The sequence below is a fragment of the Salvelinus alpinus genome, chromosome 18 (genome assembly GCF_045679555.1).
Source record: "Salvelinus alpinus chromosome 18, SLU_Salpinus.1, whole genome shotgun sequence".
Classification (NCBI taxonomy): Eukaryota; Metazoa; Chordata; class Actinopteri; order Salmoniformes; family Salmonidae; genus Salvelinus; species Salvelinus alpinus.
This window is the reverse complement of record NC_092103.1, coordinates 29,246,612-29,264,887: the sequence shown is the minus strand read 5'-3', so window position 1 is coordinate 29,264,887 and position 18,276 is coordinate 29,246,612. Positions and strand designations below refer to the sequence as shown.

The 18,276-nt window shown below is 44.9% G+C and overlaps 1 protein-coding gene across 1 annotated transcript; it reads left to right on the top strand.

Moving 5' to 3' along the window:
• The first annotated feature begins 11,488 nt into the window (after window positions 1-11,488).
• LOC139544671 (stanniocalcin) lies at window positions 11,489-17,811 on the top strand. Its single transcript, XM_071351971.1, has 5 exons — window positions 11,489-11,699; window positions 12,005-12,147; window positions 12,228-12,335; window positions 12,622-12,725; window positions 16,386-17,811. Exons 1-5 carry the CDS (start codon window positions 11,582-11,584, stop codon window positions 16,681-16,683), a joined length of 771 nt encoding a protein of 256 aa, XP_071208072.1. The 5' UTR covers window positions 11,489-11,581; the 3' UTR covers window positions 16,684-17,811.
• Window positions 17,812-18,276: the final 465 nt, after the last annotated feature.

Sequence of the window (18,276 nt, the reverse complement as noted above, 5' to 3'; positions counted from 1 at the left end):
CTTGCTCTCCCAGGCTCTCTGAGTCCTCTGTTCCTGACACCTTGACTTCTATCCTCTTAAAAAATATCTGTTAATCTCTCTCTTTTTATTACAGTTTATTTTCCTCTCTGTTTCTCATTCACATGTACACATGTTACATCATCAAACCTTCCTGACTGAACGGAACTCCCCAACTCCCCACTCATTCACACTTAAAGACATGCATTAATATTACCCATGATCTGTTTCATTAACACATATGATGAATACAATCATGTGTTTCATGGTAATACACCCACACTCTCCTATTCATTTGTGGATGTTTATAAAGTGAAGGGAGTATATGATCAACATTGTCTAATTGTGTGCATGTGTGTGTGCGTGTGTGTGTGTGCGTGTGTGTGTGTGCATGTGTGTGTGTGTGCGTGTGCATGTGTGTATGTAGAGGGTAAGGTGGAGGTTACTAAAGGGGGACAGAAGCTGTGCACCATAGACCCTGGGAAGGTCTTTGGAGAACTGGCCATCCTCTACAACTGTACCAGGACCGCTACTGTTACAGGTTACACACACACACACACTGATATTTTAGGTAGAACTAACCCTAACCCACACAGCCATTTGATTGATTTCAGGATTTGGATTTGTTGTTGTCTTTTTTGTAATCTCTTCATCCTCCTTTCTGCCACTAACGTTTAGTCTGATGGATTGAGGTGAGATTTGTTGTCAGACGAATGTGTGTGTGTGTGTGTGTGTGTGTGTTGCGGCTGAGTGATTGGGGTGAGGGGTGGTGTCAGATCTATGCTGCTAAGACACACAAATTTACACACACACACAGGCACACAAGCATGCACACACACACACACACACACACACACACACACACACACACACACACACACACACACACACACACACACACACACACACACACACACACACACACACACACACACACACACACACACACACATACTGACATCTCGATTCTCATCTGCTCTTTATTTCTTTATCTCTTTCTTAATCTTTCTCTCTCTCTCTCTGAATGGTGAAATGTTTGCTGTACAATGTTATTCAGGGTCAGGCAGCAATTGGTATGCAGAGAGAGAGAGAGAGAGAGAGAGAGAGAGAGAGAGGGGAAGGCAGTAAGGTGGACTGTTTAAAGGCATAGTCAACTTAGTGTATGTAACCTTCTGACCCAGTGGAATTGTGATACAGTGAATTATAAGTGAAATAATCTGTCTGTAAACAATTGTTGAAAAAGTTATTTATGTCATGCACAAAGTAGATGTCCTAACTGACTTGCCAAAACTATAGTTTGTTAACAAGAAATTTGTGGAGGGATTGAAAAACTAGTTTTAATATCTAAGTGTATGTAAACTTCCGACTTCACCTGTATATAACCATACAGACTCGTTAATTACAGTGAAAATATATCGGGCAATTGATTGACCCTTTGTCAATCAAGGTTGGAGGCAGAGGCAGGGTTTTTCTCCAGTGTGTCTCTCACTGATTTCCACGTCATCTGCACCCTCGGACTAGGATGCTTCAGTCGCGTCGAGCTGGTAAGTGTGAGTGTGTGTGTATATAATGTGTGCTCGCTTACATGAGTGTGTTGGTCAAAAGACGTGGAGATTCTGTGGCACTCCAGAGTACGTGGCCCCAGAAATCATTCTGAACAAGGGACATGATGTCTCGGTTGACTGCTGGTCCCTGGGGATACTCATCTACGAACTGCTCAGCGGCAGGTACACCCACCTGTGTGTGTGTGTGTGTGTGTGTGCGTGCGTGCGTGCGTGCGTGCGTGCGTGCGTCAGAGATGAGATCGTATTAGTCTTATTATTAGTCTAAATGTTAAGCTGATGTTTCTCTGGCATCCCCCTGCCCCTCTCTCTCTTTCTCCAGTCCTCCGTTCTCTGGTTCTGATCCTATGAAGACCTATAACATCATCCTGAGAGGAATCGACATGGTGGAGTTCCCCAAGAAGATCTCCAAGAGTGCTGCCAACCTCATCAAATACCTCTGCAGGTTACACACGCATACACACACACACGAGCATAGAGACCTCATCAAATGGTGCTTGCGCAGTGTGTGTGTGTGTGTGTGTGTGTGTGTGTGTGTGTGTGTGTGTGTGTGTGTGTGTGTGTGTGTGTGTGTGTGTGTGTGTGTGTGTGTGTGTGTGTGTGTGTGTGTGTGTGTGTGTGTGAGTTGCACAGGGACAACCCATCTGAGAGGGTGGGGAACCTGAAGAACGGGGTGAAGGACATCCAAAAACACAAGTAAGAATTACCATGGTGATGATGACTACTGTTCCTACCTACCAATAGGACTGCATGGAATAGAAATAGCTATATTTTCTGATATAAAGTTGAATTCTTTAGCTACCATACAGGCCTGATTCTCACTAGAGCAGTTGAAGCAACAGATATGATTTCGCCTCAGTTCTATGCCTAAGAGTCAGTTATTGACTTTGTCAAGGTTGTCTTTTTTCAGGCCTTCACTTGAAATGGAACCCTATTGGCCACATAGGGCTCTTGTTAAAGGCACTGCAGTTTATAGGGAATTGGGTGCCATTTCGGACACAGCCCAGGTCGTCTTGATACTACAAGGAGAGGTGTGATTGTTTGGTTCTGGGTGTGACTGTTTCCTGTTTGTCTCCAGGTGGTTTGAAGGTTTTAACTGGGAGGGACTCCGACAGGCAACTCTGGCCCCTCTCTTCACTCCTACTGTGAACACACACACACACACACACACACACACACACACACACACACACACACACACACACACACACACACACACACACACACACACACACACACACACACACACACACACACACAGCACTATCTCCTCTCTCCCAGGTGAAGGGTCCACTGGACACTGGCAACTTTGACTGTTTCCCTGATGACAACGAGGACCCGCCCCCAGATGAGGAGTCTGGCTGGGATCTAGAGTTCTGACTTAAAAACACACACTGAGTATACCAAACATTAGGAACACCTTCCTAATGTTGACTCCAATGCTTCCCACTGTTGTGTCAAGTTGTCTGTATGTCCTTTGGGTGGTGGACCATTCTAGATAGACACAGGAAACTGTTGAACATGAAAAACCCAGCAGTGTTGCAGTTCTTGACACGAACCGGTGCGCCTGGCACCTACTACCATACCCCGTTCAAAGGCACTTAAATCTTTTGTCTTGCCCATTCACCCTCTGAATGGCACACATACGCAATCCACAGTGGTATAAAGTACTTAAGTCTAAATAATTGAATGTACTACTTAAGTAATTTTATGGGGTATTTGTACTTTACTATTTATATTTTTGACAACTTTTACTTTTACTTCACTACATTCCTAAAGCAAATTATGTACTTTTTACTCCATACATTTTCCCTGACACCCAAAAGTACTCGTTACATTTTGAATGCTGAGCAGAACAAGAAAATTGTCTAATTCACACACGTATCAAGAGAACATTCCCGGTCATCCCTACTGCATCTGATCTGGCGGACTCACTAAACACATGCTTCGTTTGTAAATGATGTCTGAGTGTTGGAGTGTGCCCCTGGCTATCCATTAAAAAAAATGGGGACTTCTGGTTTACTTAATATAAGGAATTAATTTAGATACTTAAGTATATTTACACAATTATATTTACTTTTGATACTTAAGTATATTTCAAACCAAATACTTTTAGACTTTTACTCAAGTAGTATTTTACTGGGTGACTTTCACTTTTACTTGAGTCATTTTATATTAAGGTATCTTTACTTTTACTCAAGTATGACAACTGGGTGCTTTTTCCACCACTGACAATCCATGTATTAATTGTCTCAAGGCTTTAAAAATCCTTTGAATGCGAACCTGCCTAGGTGTAGGTGCTTTTACCAGGTATACTAGGTTTACCAAGTATACCAGGTGGGTTTATCAGGTACACAGGCTGTCTCTGCCAGGGTGAGCTGAGGATTATAGAATCTCCAGGTAATTAGACAATCAGCTGTTGTTTTCACATGCTCTTCATGACAGTTTTCTACAAAACAAAGTATATTCTAGAGATTTGTTTGTGTTGATATGTTCTGAATGGGTCGGGGAATAGTGTACAGTTCCACAACATTTAGTCATAACATATAAGCAAAATAAAAACCTGAAACCCTGTATGAAATTTCTGAATACCTTAACAGAACACAGTGTCATGCAAAAACACCCAGAAGGAGGGAGAGGTGACAGTGTGTGTGAAAGGAAGAATGGGAGAAATAATGAGAGGAAGAGTGTGAGAATGAGTGTGAGAGTGAATGAGGGGAAAGTTAATGAAAGGTAAAACAGGATCATTTCCGTTCTCAGACGTCACAGCACTGAGGTCCTTATCAGATCATTTAACCCATTATAGGCTGAAGAGGTGTGTGTGTGTGTGTGTGTGTGTGCACGTGTGTGTGTGCGTGTGCGTGTGTGTGTGCGTGTGTGTGAGCTATGAGATGTTATCAGATCCTAAGAAGTTGCCCCGGGTAACACAGGTCATCTTGGAAACTCTGCCACCTTCACAAATGACCTCTTTCCCCCTGATAACACACACACACACACACATACTGTGCCTTCAAAATGGATGAAATATATAATTTTTGGCCCACAATACCGCATAATGATCAGGTGAAAACATGTTTTTCAAAGAAATTGCTAATTTATTGAAAATGTAATACAGAAATATCTCATTTACATAAGTATTCACACCCTGAGTCAATACTTTGTAGAAGCACCTTTGGCAGTGGATACAGCTGTGAGTACTTCTGGGTAAGTCTCTAAGAGCTTTCCACACCTGGATTGTGCAACATTTGCCCATTATTCTTTAAATAATAATTCAATTATATTGCTTGATCAATACTACAATACTAATACTATTCAGGTCTTGCCATAGATTTTCAAGTAAATTTTAGACTAAACTGTAACTTGGCCTCTCAGGAACATTCACTGTCTTCTTGGTAAGTACTCAAGTGTAGATGTGGCCTTGTGTTTTAGGTTATTGTCCTGCTGAAAGGTGAATTCATCACTCAGTGTCTGGTGGAAAGCAGACTGAACCAGGTTTACCTCTAGGATTTTGCTTGTGCTTACAGTAGCTCCATTCCATTTACTTTTTATCCTGAAAAAGAGAGAGAGAGAGAGAGAGAGAGAAAATCTCTCTAATAAGAAGTAATTGTTCTGAGGAGGAGAGGAGCTCAGAAGCCCAGGCTCCACTGAACACTGTTTGTTTATTTGAAAGATGGAGGACAGGTGGGACACAAAAATCACACAAAACCAGAAATATTCATGAACCATATTCACAGTTTAAGGCTCTTTTCAGGAACAATAAGCCTACACAATGCACCAAATCACTACAATAATCAAACACTTACACAGATATGAATGTTCTCATGAAAAGTACTTGTGGTTTGGGGTGAGTGAGTGCAGCTAAACCATTCTACATTCCGCCAGTTAGTAGTGATAACAGTCTATTGTGCTGCTGCTGCTGTTCACAATGATTGATCCGATTTTCAAATCAAATTGTATTGGTCACATACACATGGTTAGCAGATGTAAATGTGAGTGTAGCGAAATGCTTGTGCTTCTAGTTCCGACCGTGCAGTAATATCTAACAGGTAATCTAACAATTCCACAAAAACTACCTTATACACACAAATGTAAAGGGATGGAATAAGAATATGTACAAAAACATATATGGATGAGCGATGGCCAGGCGGCATAGGCAAGATGTAATAGATGGTATAAAATACAATATATACATATGAGATGAGTAATGTAAGACATGTAAACATTATTAAAGTGGCATTATTTAAAGTGACTAGTGATCCATTTATTAAATAGGCAAATGATTTGAGTCTGTATGTAGGCAGCAGCCTCTCTGTGTTACTGATGGCTGTTTAACAGTCTGATGGCCTTGAGATAGAAGCTGTTTTTCAGTCTCTCTGCCCCAGCTTTGATGCACCTGTACTGACCTCACCTTCGTGGATGATAGCGGGGTGAACAGGCAGGGGCTCGGGTGGTTGTTGTCCTTGATTAACTTTTTGGCCTTCCTGTGACATCGGGTGCTGTAGGTGTGCTGGAGGGCAGGTAGTTTGCCCCCGGTGATGCGTTGTGCAGACCTCACTACCCTCTGGAGAGCGTTACGGTTGTGGGCGGAGCAGTTGCCGTACCAGGTGGTGATACAGCCCGACAGGATGCTCTCGATTGTGCATCTGTAAAAGTTTGTGAGTGTTTTTGGTGACAAGCCAAATTTCTTCAGCCTCCTGAGGTTGAACAGACACTGTTGTGCCTTTTTCACCACGCTGTCTGTGTGGGTGGACCATTTCAGTTTGTCCGTGATGTGTACGCCGAGGAACTTAACTTTCCACCTTCTCCACTACTGTCCCTTCGATTTGGCTAGGTGGGTGCTCCATCTGCTGTTTCCTGAAGTCAACAATCATCTCCTTTGTTTTGTTTTGTTGACGTTGAGTGTGAGGTTATTTTCCTGACACCACACTCCGAGGGCCCTCACCTCCTCCCTGTAGGCCGTCTCATCGTTGTTGGTAATCAAGCCTACCACTGTAGTGTCATCTGCAAACTTGATGATTGAGTTGGAGGCGTGCATGGCCACGCAGTCATGGGTGAACAGGGAATACAGGAGAGGGCTGAGAACGCACCCTTGTGGGGCCCCAGTGTTGAGGATCAGCGGGGTGGAGATGTTGTTACCTACCCTCACCACCTGAGGGCGGCCCGTCAGGAAGTCCAGGACCCAGTTGCACAGGGCGGGGTCGAGACCCAGGGTCTCGAGCTTAATCACGAGTTTGGAGGGTACTATGGTGTTAAATGCTGAGCTGTAGTCGATGAACAGCATTCTTACATAGGTATTCCTCTTGTCCAGATGGGTTAGAGCAGTGTGCAGTGTGATTGCGATTGCGTCGTCTGTGGACCTATTGGGGCGGTAAGAAATTGGAGTGGGTCTAGGGTGTCAGGTAGGGTGGAGGTGATATGGTCCTTGACTAGTCTCTCAAAGCACTTCATGATGACGAAAGTGAGTGCTACGGAGCGATAGTCATTTAGCTCATTTACCTTCACTTTCTTGGGAACAGGAACAATGGTGGCCATCTTGAAGCATGTGGGAACAGCAGACTGAGATAAGGATTGATTGAATATGTCCGTAAACACACCAGCCAGCTGGTCTGCACATGCTCTGTGGACGCGGCTGGGGATGCCGACTGGGCCGGCAGCCTTGCGAGGGTTAACATGATTAAATGTTTTCCTCATGTTGGCTGCAGTGAAGGAGAGCCCACAGGTTTTGGTAGCGGGCCGTGTCAGTGGCACTGTGTTGTCCTCAAAGCGAGCAAAGAAGTTGTTTAGTTTGTCTGAGAGCAAGACATCGTGGTCCGCGACGGGGCTGGCTTTCCTTTTGTAGTCCGTGATTGACTGTAGACCCTGCCACATACCTCTCGTATCTGAGCCGTTGAATTGCGACTCTACTTTGCCTCTATACTGATGCTTAGCTTGTTTGATTGCCTTGCGGAGGGAATAGCTACACTGTTAGTATTCGGTCATGTTTCCGGTCACCTTGCCCTGATTAAAAGCAGTGGTTTGCGCTTTCAGTTTTGCGCGAATGCTCCCATCAATCCATGGTTTCTGGTTGGAGAATGTTTTAATAGACGCTGTGGGTACAACATCACCGATGCACTTGCTAATAAACTCGCTCACCGAATCAGCGTATTCATCAATGTTATTGTCCGACGGTATGCGGAACATATCCCAGTCCACGTGATCGAAGCAATCTTGAAGCGTGGAATCCGATTGGTCGGACCAGCGTTGAACAGACCTGAGAACGGGCGCTTCCTGTTTTAGTTTCTGTCTGTAGGCTGGTAGCAACAAAATGGAGTCGTGGTCAGATTTTCCGAAAGGAGGGCGGGGGAGGGCTTTATATGCGTCGCCGAAGTTAGAATAACAATGATCCAGGGTTTTGCCAGCCCGGGTCGCGCATTTGATATGCTGATAAAATTTAGGGAGCCTTGTTTTCAGATTAGCCTTGTTAAAATCCCCAAATACTATAAATTCAGCCTCAGGATATGTGGTTTCCAGTTTACATAGAGTCAAATGAAGTTCATTCAGGGCCGTCGATGTGTCTGCTTGGGGCGGGATATACACGACTGTGATCATGATCGAAGAGAATTCTCTTGGTAGATATTGCGGTCGGCATTTGATTGTAAGGAATTCTAGGTCAGGTGAACAAAAGGACTTGAGTTCCTGTATGTTGTTATGATCACACCACGTCTCGTTAATCATAAGGCATACACCCCCCCACCCCTTCTTCTTACCAGATAGATGTTTGTTTCTGTCGGTGCGATGCGTGAAGAAGCCAGGTTGCAGACCGCACCACCCTCTGGAGAGCCTTGCGGCTGATGGTGGTGCAGTTGCCGTACCAGGTGGTGATACAGCCCGACAGGATGCTCTCAATTGTACATCTGTAAAAGTTTGTGAGGGTTTTAGGTGACAAGCCAAATTTCTTCAGCCTCCTGAGGTTGAAGAGGCGCTGTTGAGCCTTCTTCACCACACTGTCTGTGTGGGTGGACCATTTCAGTTTGTCCGTGATGTGTATGCCGAGGAAGCCTACACGATTGAACAATTTCAAATGAAACGTGACTGGAATTGTTAAAAACAACACATTTTCATTCCCTAGGTCTAATTTAACTAGGATATGGGGTTCTATTGTTTAAAAAATAAAGCTAAAAAAAAGCTGAAGTATTCTAAATTAAACTTGAGCTAATTGTAGGCTAGTCTTTTCACAATACTGAAATGTTCCTTGTTTTGCAGACAAATATTGTTTTCCCCACGAACTCACCTGAACATTTGTCTCTCTCACCCCAGCAGACTCTTGTAACCTCGCCCTATGCACTTGCAGTGGTGGAAAAAGTATCCAATTGTCATGCTTGAGTAAAAGTAAAGATACCTTAATTAATAGAAAATGACTCAACTAAAAGTGAAAGTTACCCAGTTAAACAGTTAAACAGTCTCAAATTATTGGGTTTTACATATACTTAAGTATCAAAAGTAAATGTAATTGGAAAAATATACTTTCAATTCCTTATATTAAGGCACCAATTTTTATTTTATTCTTCTGTTTGTTTTGTATTTACGGTTAGCCAGGGGCACACTCCACAGGACCTCAGAAAAAAATGGTAGACCTCCACAAGTCTGGTTCATCCTTGGGAGCAATTTCCAAACGGCTGAAGGTACCACGTTCATCTGTACAAACAATAGTATGCAAGTATAAACACCATGGGACCATGCAGCCACCCTGCATACCACTGTTGGCTTGCTTCTGAAGCTAAGCAGGGTCGGTCCTGGTCAGTCCCTGGATGGGAGACCAGATGCTGCTGGAAGTGGTGTTGGAGGGCCAGTAGGAGGCACTCTTTCCTCTGGTCTGAAAAATATCCCAATGCCCCAGGGCAGTGATTGGGGACACTGCCCTGTGTAGGGTGCCGTCTTTCGGATGGGACGTTAAACGGGTGTCCTGACTTTCTGAGGTCATTAAAGATCCCATGGCACTTATCGTAAGAGTAGGGGTGTTAACCCCGGTGTCCTGGCTAAATTCCCAATCTGGCCCTCAAACCATCATGGTCACCTAATAATCCCCAGTTTATAATTGGCTCATTCATCCCCCTCCTCTCCCCTGTAACTATTCCCCAGGTCGTTGCTGCAAATGAGAACGTGTTCTCAGTCAACTTACCTGGTAAAATAACGGTAAATAAATAAATAAATACCGCTCAGGAAGGAGACGCGTTCTGTCTCCTAGAGATGAATGTACTTTGGTGCGAAAAGTACAAATCAATCCCAGAACAACAGCAAAGGACCTTGTGAAGATGCTGGAGGAAACAGGTACAAAAGTATCTATATCCACAGTAAAACGAGTCCTATATCGACATAACCTGAAAGGCCGCTCAGCAAGGAAGAAGCCACTGCTCCAAAACTGCCATAAAAAAAGCCAGACTACGGTTTGCAACTGCACATGGGGACAAAGATCATACTTTTTGGAGAAATGTCCTCTGGTTTGATGAAACAAAAATATAACTGTTTGTCCATAATGACCATCGTTATGTTTGGAGGAAAAACGGGAAGGCTTGCAAGCCAAAGAACACCATTCCAACCGTGAAGCACGGGGGTGGCAGCATCATGTTGTGAGGGTGCTTTGCTGCAGGAGGGACTGGTGCACTTCACAAAATCGATGGCATCATAAGGATGGAAAATTATGTGGATATATTGAAGCAACATCTCAAGACATCAGTCAGGAAGTTAAAGCTTGGTCGCAAATGGGTCTTCCAAATGGACAATGACCCCAAGCATACTTCCAAAGTTGTGGCAAACTGGCTTAAGGACAACAAAGTCAAGGTATTGGAGTGGTCATCACAAATACCTACAGAAAATGTGTGGGCAGAACTGAAAAAGCGTGTGCGAGCAAGGAGGCCTAAAAAACCTGACTCAGTTACACCAACTCTGTCAGGAGGAATGGGCCAAAATTCACCCAACTTATTGTGGGAAGCTTGTGGAAGGCTACCTGAAATGTTTGCCCCAAGTTAAACAATTTAAAGGCAATGCTACCAAATACTAATTGAGTATATGTAAACTTCTGACACACTGGGAATGTGATGAAAGAAATAAAAGCTGAAAGAAATAATTCTCTCTACTATTATTCTGACAATTCAAATTCTTAAAATAAAGTGGTGATCCTAACTGATTAAATGTCAGGAATTGTGAAAATCTGAGTTTAAATGTATTTGGCTAAGGTGTATGTAATCTTCTGACTGTAATTTACAAGCGAAGCATTAGTGTTTAGTGAGTCCACCAGATCAGAGGCAGAGGATGACCAGGGATGTTCTCTTGTGTGTGAATTTTACCAATTTCCTGTCCTGCTTAGCTTTCAAAATGTAACTAGCACTTCTGGGTGTCAGGGAAAATGTATGGAGTAAAAAGTACATTATTTTCTTTAGGAATGTAGTGAAGTAAAAGTAAAAGTGTCCAAAATATAAATAGTAAAGTCAAGTACAGATACCCCCCAAAAATAATTAAGTAGTGCTTTTAAAGTATTATAACGACCCTGGGTTTATAAGCGGGGATATCGACTCTGCTGCTTGAACATGCTTTTGGGGCACAGTCGATAGCGCGTTGGACTTCGGGCTAGAAGGGCTAGGGTTTGAGGCCTGCTCCCTGCCTGTTTCAATACAGTATTTTACTTAAGTAATTCACAACACAGTGCACTTGGGAATAAAATCATCACAAGAGTTTCAATGTTCACAATGAAAGTTCTATCATGAATAAATATAAGCTCACGCACGGAAAGTTTAAAAGTTCCAAAGCGCAAGCTCAGTGGAAACATTCTATAGCGCGTGCCGCTGACCCCCACTGGAGATGTCGGGCGCTGATTGGACAAACCCGCGGGTTATCCAGTGATTTATGTAACAAACGGCTATAAAAACGGCCCATAACTAACACCAGTCAGTGAACGAACAAGATATCAGCAGCCCAACTGTTCTCCACCGACAATTCAAGCCGAACTGTCCAACCTGTTGCATCGAAGAACATCACCATCTGACAAGATGCTCGCAAAATTCGGCCTGTGCGCGGTCTTCCTTGTCCTGGGGACTGCCGCCACCTTCGACACCGACCCGGAGGAAGCTTCTCCTCGCCGTGCACGCTTTTCATCCAACAGCCCCTGTGAGTAGCCTACATCTGGTTAGCCAACTGTGAAAAAAATATGCAAACTGCAGTTCTTATTCGAAAAGTCTGCAGAGACAGGATGTAATAGGTCCATGCACAAGAGTTGGTTATGAAAGTTGCCTTTCTTCTAAAATAGTTACATTGCCATGGCTAGAGATATAGGCAAATTCCTTAATGTATGTTAGTCTATTCCATTACAACCATTGCTAAGGTTTTATCTCTCTCTCTCTCTCTCTCTCTCTCTCTCTCTCTCTCTCTCTCTCTCTCTCTCTCTCTCTCTCTCTCTCTCTCTCTCTCTCTAGCGGATGTGGCTAGGTGTTTGAATGGTGCTCTAGCCGTGGGATGTGGTACGTTTGCCTGCCTGGAGAATTCTACCTGTGACACTGATGGCATGCACGATATCTGTCAACTGTTCTTTCACACCGCAGCTACCTTTAACACACAGGTAAGCCTACACACACACACACACACACTTTTTTGACGACCCACTGCAGTGTCTCTAACCCAGTGTTTGTGTGTGTGCAGGGTAAGACGTTTGTAAAGGAGAGTCTGAGGTGTATTGCCAACGGCGTCACGTCTAAAGTCTTCCAGACCATCAGGCGCTGTGGAGTCTTCCAGAGAATGATCTCTGAGGTCAGTCACTCTGCTTTATTAGAGATGCACACCATGTCAGCCTACATATCATCCTATCGGTGCCAAAATGAGCTCTACATTTTTGTCATATCGAGAGCAATTAGGGTTAAGTGCCTTTCTCAAGGGCACATTGACAGATTGTTCACTTAGTTGGCTTTGGGATTCAAACCAGCAACCTTTCAGTTGTTGGCCCAACACTCTCAACTACTTGGCCACTTGTCGTCCTCTACTGTGTGTCACCATGAAGTGCTAGTTTCTGAGTTAAAATTATTGTGTGTGTGTTTAGGTCCAGGAGGAGTGTTACAGTAGACTGGACATCTGTGGTGTGGCTCGCTCTAACCCTGAGGCCATCGGAGAGGTGGTGCAGGTCCCTGCACACTTCCCGAACAGGTGAGCCAGTCAGTGTTTGTGTGTGTGTGTGTGTGTGTGTGTGTGTGTGTGTGGGTCTATCGCGGTGTATGTGTGTCTAACCTTTTACATTTTTAGTCATTTAGCAGATGCTCTTATCCAACTTCCGGCGCCGACAGAGATGGCCACCTCGCTTCGCGTTCCTAGGAAACTATGCAGTATTTCGTTTTTTTACGTGTTATTTCTTACATTGGTACCCTAGGTAATCTTAGGTTTCATTACATACAGTCGGGAGGAACTACTGAATATAAGAGCAACGTCAACTCACCATCATTACGACCAGGAATATGACTTTCCCGAAGCGGATCCTGTGTTTTGCCTTCCACCCAGGACAATGGATCTGATCCCAGCCGGCGAACCTAAACAACGTCGTGGTAAAAGGGGCAAATTAAGCGGTCTTCTGGTCAGGCTCCGGAGACGGGCACATCGCGCTCCACTCCCTAGCATACTACTCGCCAATGTCCAGTCTCTTGACAACAAGGTTGATGAAATCCGAGCAAGGGTTGCTTTCCAGAGAGATATCAGAGAATGTAACGTTCTTTGCTCCACGGAAACATGGCTCACTCGAGAGACGCTATCGGAGTCGGTGCAGCCAGCTGGTTTCTTCACGCATCGCGCCGACAGAAACAAGCATTTTTCTGGTAAGAAGAGGGGCGGGGGGTATGCCTTATGATTAACGAGACGTGGTGTGATCATAACAACATACAGGAACTCAAGTCCTTCTGTTCACCTGACTTAGAATTCCTTACAATCAAATGTCGACCGCATTATCTACCAAGGGAATTCTCTTCGATTATAATCACAGCCGTATATATTCCCCCCCAAGCAGACACATCGATGGCCCTGAACAAACTTTATTTGACTCTATGTAAACTGGAAACCACATATCCTGAGGCTGCATTCATTGTAGCTGGGGATTTTAACAAGGATAATCTGAAAACAAGACTCCCTAAATTCTATCAGCATATCGATTGCGCAACCAGGGCTGGTAAAACCCTGGATCATTGTTATTCTAACTTCCGCGACGCATATAAGGCCCTCCCCCGCCCTCCTTTCGGAAAAGCTGACCACGACTCCATTTTGTTGCTTCCAGCCTACAGACAGAAACTAAAACAAGAAGCTCCCGCGCTCAGGTCTGTTCAACGCTGGTCCGACCAATCTGATTCCACGCTTCAAGAATGCTTCGATCACGTGGATTGGGATATGGTCCGCATTGCGTCCAACAACAACATTGACGAATACGCTGATTCGGTGAGCGAGTTAATTAGAAAGTGCATCAGCGATGTCGTACCCACAGCAACTATTAAAATATTCCCCAACCAGAAACCGTGGATTGATGGCAGCATTCACGCAAAACTGAAAGCGTGAACCACTGCTTTTAACCAGGGCAAGGTGACCGGAAACATGACCGAATACAAACAGTGTAGCTATTCCCTCCGCAAGGCAATCAAACAAGCTAAGCGTCAGTATAGAGACAAAGTAGAGTCGCAATTCAACGGCTCAGACACAAGAGGTATGTGGCAGGGTCTACAGTCAATCACGGATTACAAAAAGAAAACCGTCCCCGTCGTGGACCAGGATGTCTTGCTCCCAGACAGACTAAATAACTTATTTGCTCGCTTTGAGGACAATACAGTGCCACTGGCACGGCCCGCTACCAAAACCTGCGGACTCTCCTTCACTGCAGCCGACGTGAGTAAAACCGTTAAACGTGTTAACCCTCGCAAGGCTGCAGGCCCAGACGGCATCCCCAGCCGCGTCCTCAGAGCATGCGCAGACCAGCTGGCTGGTGTGTTTACGGACATATTCAATCAATCCTAATCCCAGTCTGCTGTTCCCACATGCTTCAAGAGGGCCACCATTGTTCCTGTTCCCAAGAAAGTGAAGGTAACTGAGCTAAACGACTACCGCCCCGTAGCACTCACTTCCGTCATCATGAAGTGCTTTGAGAGACTAGTCAAGGACCATATCACCTCCACCCTACCTGACACCCTAGACCCACTCCAATTAGCTTACCGCCCCAATAGGTCCACAGACGACGCAATCGCAACCACACTGCACACTGCCCTAACCCATCTGGACAAGAGGAATACCTATGTGAGAATGCTGGTCATCGACTACAGCTCAGCATTTAACACCATAGTACCCTCCAAACTCGTCATCAAGTTCAAGACCCTGGGTCTCGACCCCGCCCTGTGCAACTGGGTACTGGACTTCCTGACGGGCCGCCACCCAGGTGGTAAGGGTAGGTAACAACATCTCCACCCCGCTGATCCTCAACACTGGGGCCCCACAAGGGTGCGTTCTGAGCCCTCTCCTGTACTCCCTGTTCACCCACGACTGCGTGGCCATGCACGCCTCCAACTCAATCATCAAGTTTGCGGACGACACTACAGTGGTAGGCTTGATTACCAACAACGACGAGACGGCCTACAGGGAGGAGGTGAGGGCCCTCGGAGTGTGGTGTCAGGAAAATAACCTCACACTCAACGTCAACAAAACAAAGGAGATGATTGTGGACTTCAGGAAACAGCAGAGGGAGCACCCCCCTATCCACATCGACGGGACAGTAGTGGAGAGGGTAGTAAGTTTTAAGTTCCTCGGCGTACACATCACGGACAAACTGAAATGGTCCACCCACACAGACAGCGTGGTGAAAAAGGCACAACAGTGCCTGTTCAACCTCAGGAGGCTGAAGAAATTCGGCTTGTCACCAAAAACACTCACAAACTTTTACAGATGCACAATCGAGAGCATCCTGTACCAGGCTGTATCACCGCCTGGTACGGCAACTGCTCCGCCCACAACCGTAAGGCTCTCCAGAGGGTAGTGAGATCTGCACAACGCATCACTGGGTGCAAACTACCTGCCCTCCAGGACACCTACACCACCCGATGTCACAGGAAGGCCATAAAGATCATCAAGGACAACAACCACCCGAGCCCCTGCCTGTTCACCCCGCTATCATCCAGAAGGCGAGGTCATTACAGGTGCATCAAAGCAGGGACCGAGAGACTGAAAAACAGCTTCTATCTCAAGGCCATCAGACTGTTAAACAGCCACCACTAACATTGAGTGGCTGCTGCCAATATACTGACTCAACTCCAGCTCACTTTAATAATGGAAATTGATGGAAATTGATCAAAAATGTATCACTAGCCACTTTAAACAATGCCACTTAATATAATGTATATGTATTTACTGTACTCTATATCATCTACTGCATCTTGCCATCTTTATGTAATACAGGTATCACTAGCCACTCTAAACTATGCACTTTTATGTTTACATACCCTACATTACTAATCTCATATGTATATACTGTACTCGATACCATCTACTGCATCTTGCCTATGCCGTTCTGTACCATGACTCATTCATATCTTTATGTACATATTCTTTATCCCTTTACACTTGTGTGCATAAGGTAGAAGTTGTGGAATTGTTAGGTTAGATTACCTGTTGGTTATTACTGCATTGTCGGAACTAGAAGCACAAGCATTTCGCTACACTCGCATTAACATCTGCTAACCATGTGTATGTGACAAATACAATTTGATTTGATTTACAGTAGTGAGTGCATACATTTTTATATTTGTTCGTACTGTGTGTATGTCATAACACGGTGTGTGTGTGTTCCAGGTACTACAGCACTCTGCTCCAGTCCCTGCTAGCCTGTGATGAGGAGACAGTGGCTGTGGTCAGGGCAGGGCTTGTTGCTAGGCTGGGGCCAGACATGGAGACTCTCTTCCAGCTGCTGCAGAACAAACACTGCCCCCAGGGTTCTAACCAGGGTCCTAACTCTGCCACCGCTGGCTGGCGCTGGCCAATGGGGTCGCCTCCTTCCTTCAAGATCCAGCCCAGCATGAGAGGAAGAGACCCCACCCACCTATTTGCTAGGAAACGCTCTGTGGAGGCATTGGAGAGAGAGATGGAGTAGATTGGAGAAGAGGAGACAGACATACACACCACTTATACCTTAAGCATACATTCACGTGTACACACACACACACACACACACACACACACACACACACACACACACACACACACACACACACACACACACACACACACACACACACACACACACACACACACACACACACACACACACACACACACACACACACACACACACACACACACACACACACACACACACACACCACAGCTACCTTAAACACAAAACACACTCATGATAGCTTTGCTCACACACACACTGACTCACACGCACACTGACACACACACATTTTCACACACATGCACACACACATAGCTATACCCTCAAATGACTAAGGCTAAATTATTAATGGAAGTTTGGGGCTGTTGTAATGTAGTATTTGATTTGGGGAAGCATCTATCTGTAAATGCTGTTGAAAGTATTTCTGTGTGGGTTGATACTTGATGAGCGGGAGATGAAACCTGTTACCTAGAGCTTGAATGTGGAGGATTATATCTGCTCAGAATAGACTCAACTAAACATGAGAGCTGTTGAAAAGTCTGAACATTTAATATTAACAATTTAAACATTTCAAATGCCACCTAAGAAAACGAACCATCACCGTAGTTCCATTTGATTTCAACGTGGCACTACAGCCATAACATCCCCGTTTTGACCAGTCATTAAAGACCTATGGGTATATTATTATAATAATATTATTGATATTTATTTTCTTACAGAATGTTTATTTATGATGTTGATGTTGTGTTGTATCTAGTTGTAACTCGGTTTGAGTTTTCCGCAGTGGGTGGGGTTTGACATCCTGACATGACGTCACTGGCTGATGTGTTGCTCTATGAGGATGTCACCACCTCCTCAGAGGGACAGTGTGATGTCACCATGCTGGTCGTGGGACTCACCGCGTCCCTCTCTGTCTTCATCTGTGTTAATGTAAGATCCTGTAGTGTGTAAAGACATTATAGAGTGATCCTATGCTGTGTTCCTCAGATGTGGTTATGTTGTGTATGTTTTGAGATCCTGTGTGAGAATGTGTGCTAGTCTGGTACTATACACCGTGGGGCTTGGGGTCATTCTCTCTGCTATGAATAAATGTTGTGATCTTCATCATTTTGTCTGAGGTGATTTGTGTCGAGACTCACTAGTGATTAAACGATCACAGTTTCAAACATTGGTGATCTTTAATAATTTGCATTGGTGTAGTGTGAGGTTAAGTTATTTTCTAAGTTTGCTCTGTCATTCCCATTTCAATCCAATGGGTTCCAATATAGTCCTGTGGTTGATCCCTGGTCAGGGGCGTTGCTACATTGGCTGATCCCTGGTCAGGGGCGTCGCTACGTTGGCTGATCCCTGGTCAGGGGTGTCGCTACGTTGGCTGATCCCTGGTCAGGGGCGTCGCTACGTTGGCTGATCCCTGGTCAGGGGCAATGCTACATTGGCTGATCCCTGGTCAGGTGCAGTGCTACCTTGGTACAGCCCAGTCATTGGTATAGCAAGACTAGTTCTGGTATGTCTCTCCAGTCCCAGCCAAACTCCCTAGGCCTATGGCTTTACCAGACTTCTGTACATACA

Coding starts and splice junctions, on each gene's coding strand:
- LOC139544671 (XM_071351971.1), top strand. CDS start 11,582: ATGCTCGCAAAATTCGGCCTGTGCGCGGTCTTCCTTGTCCTGGGGACT. Junction 11,700..12,004: donor CTTTTCATCCAACAGCCCCT/GTGAGTAGCCTA, acceptor CTCTCTCTCTAG/CGGATGTGGCTAGGTGTTTG. Junction 12,148..12,227: donor CAGCTACCTTTAACACACAG/GTAAGCCTACAC, acceptor GTGTGTGTGCAG/GGTAAGACGTTTGTAAAGGA.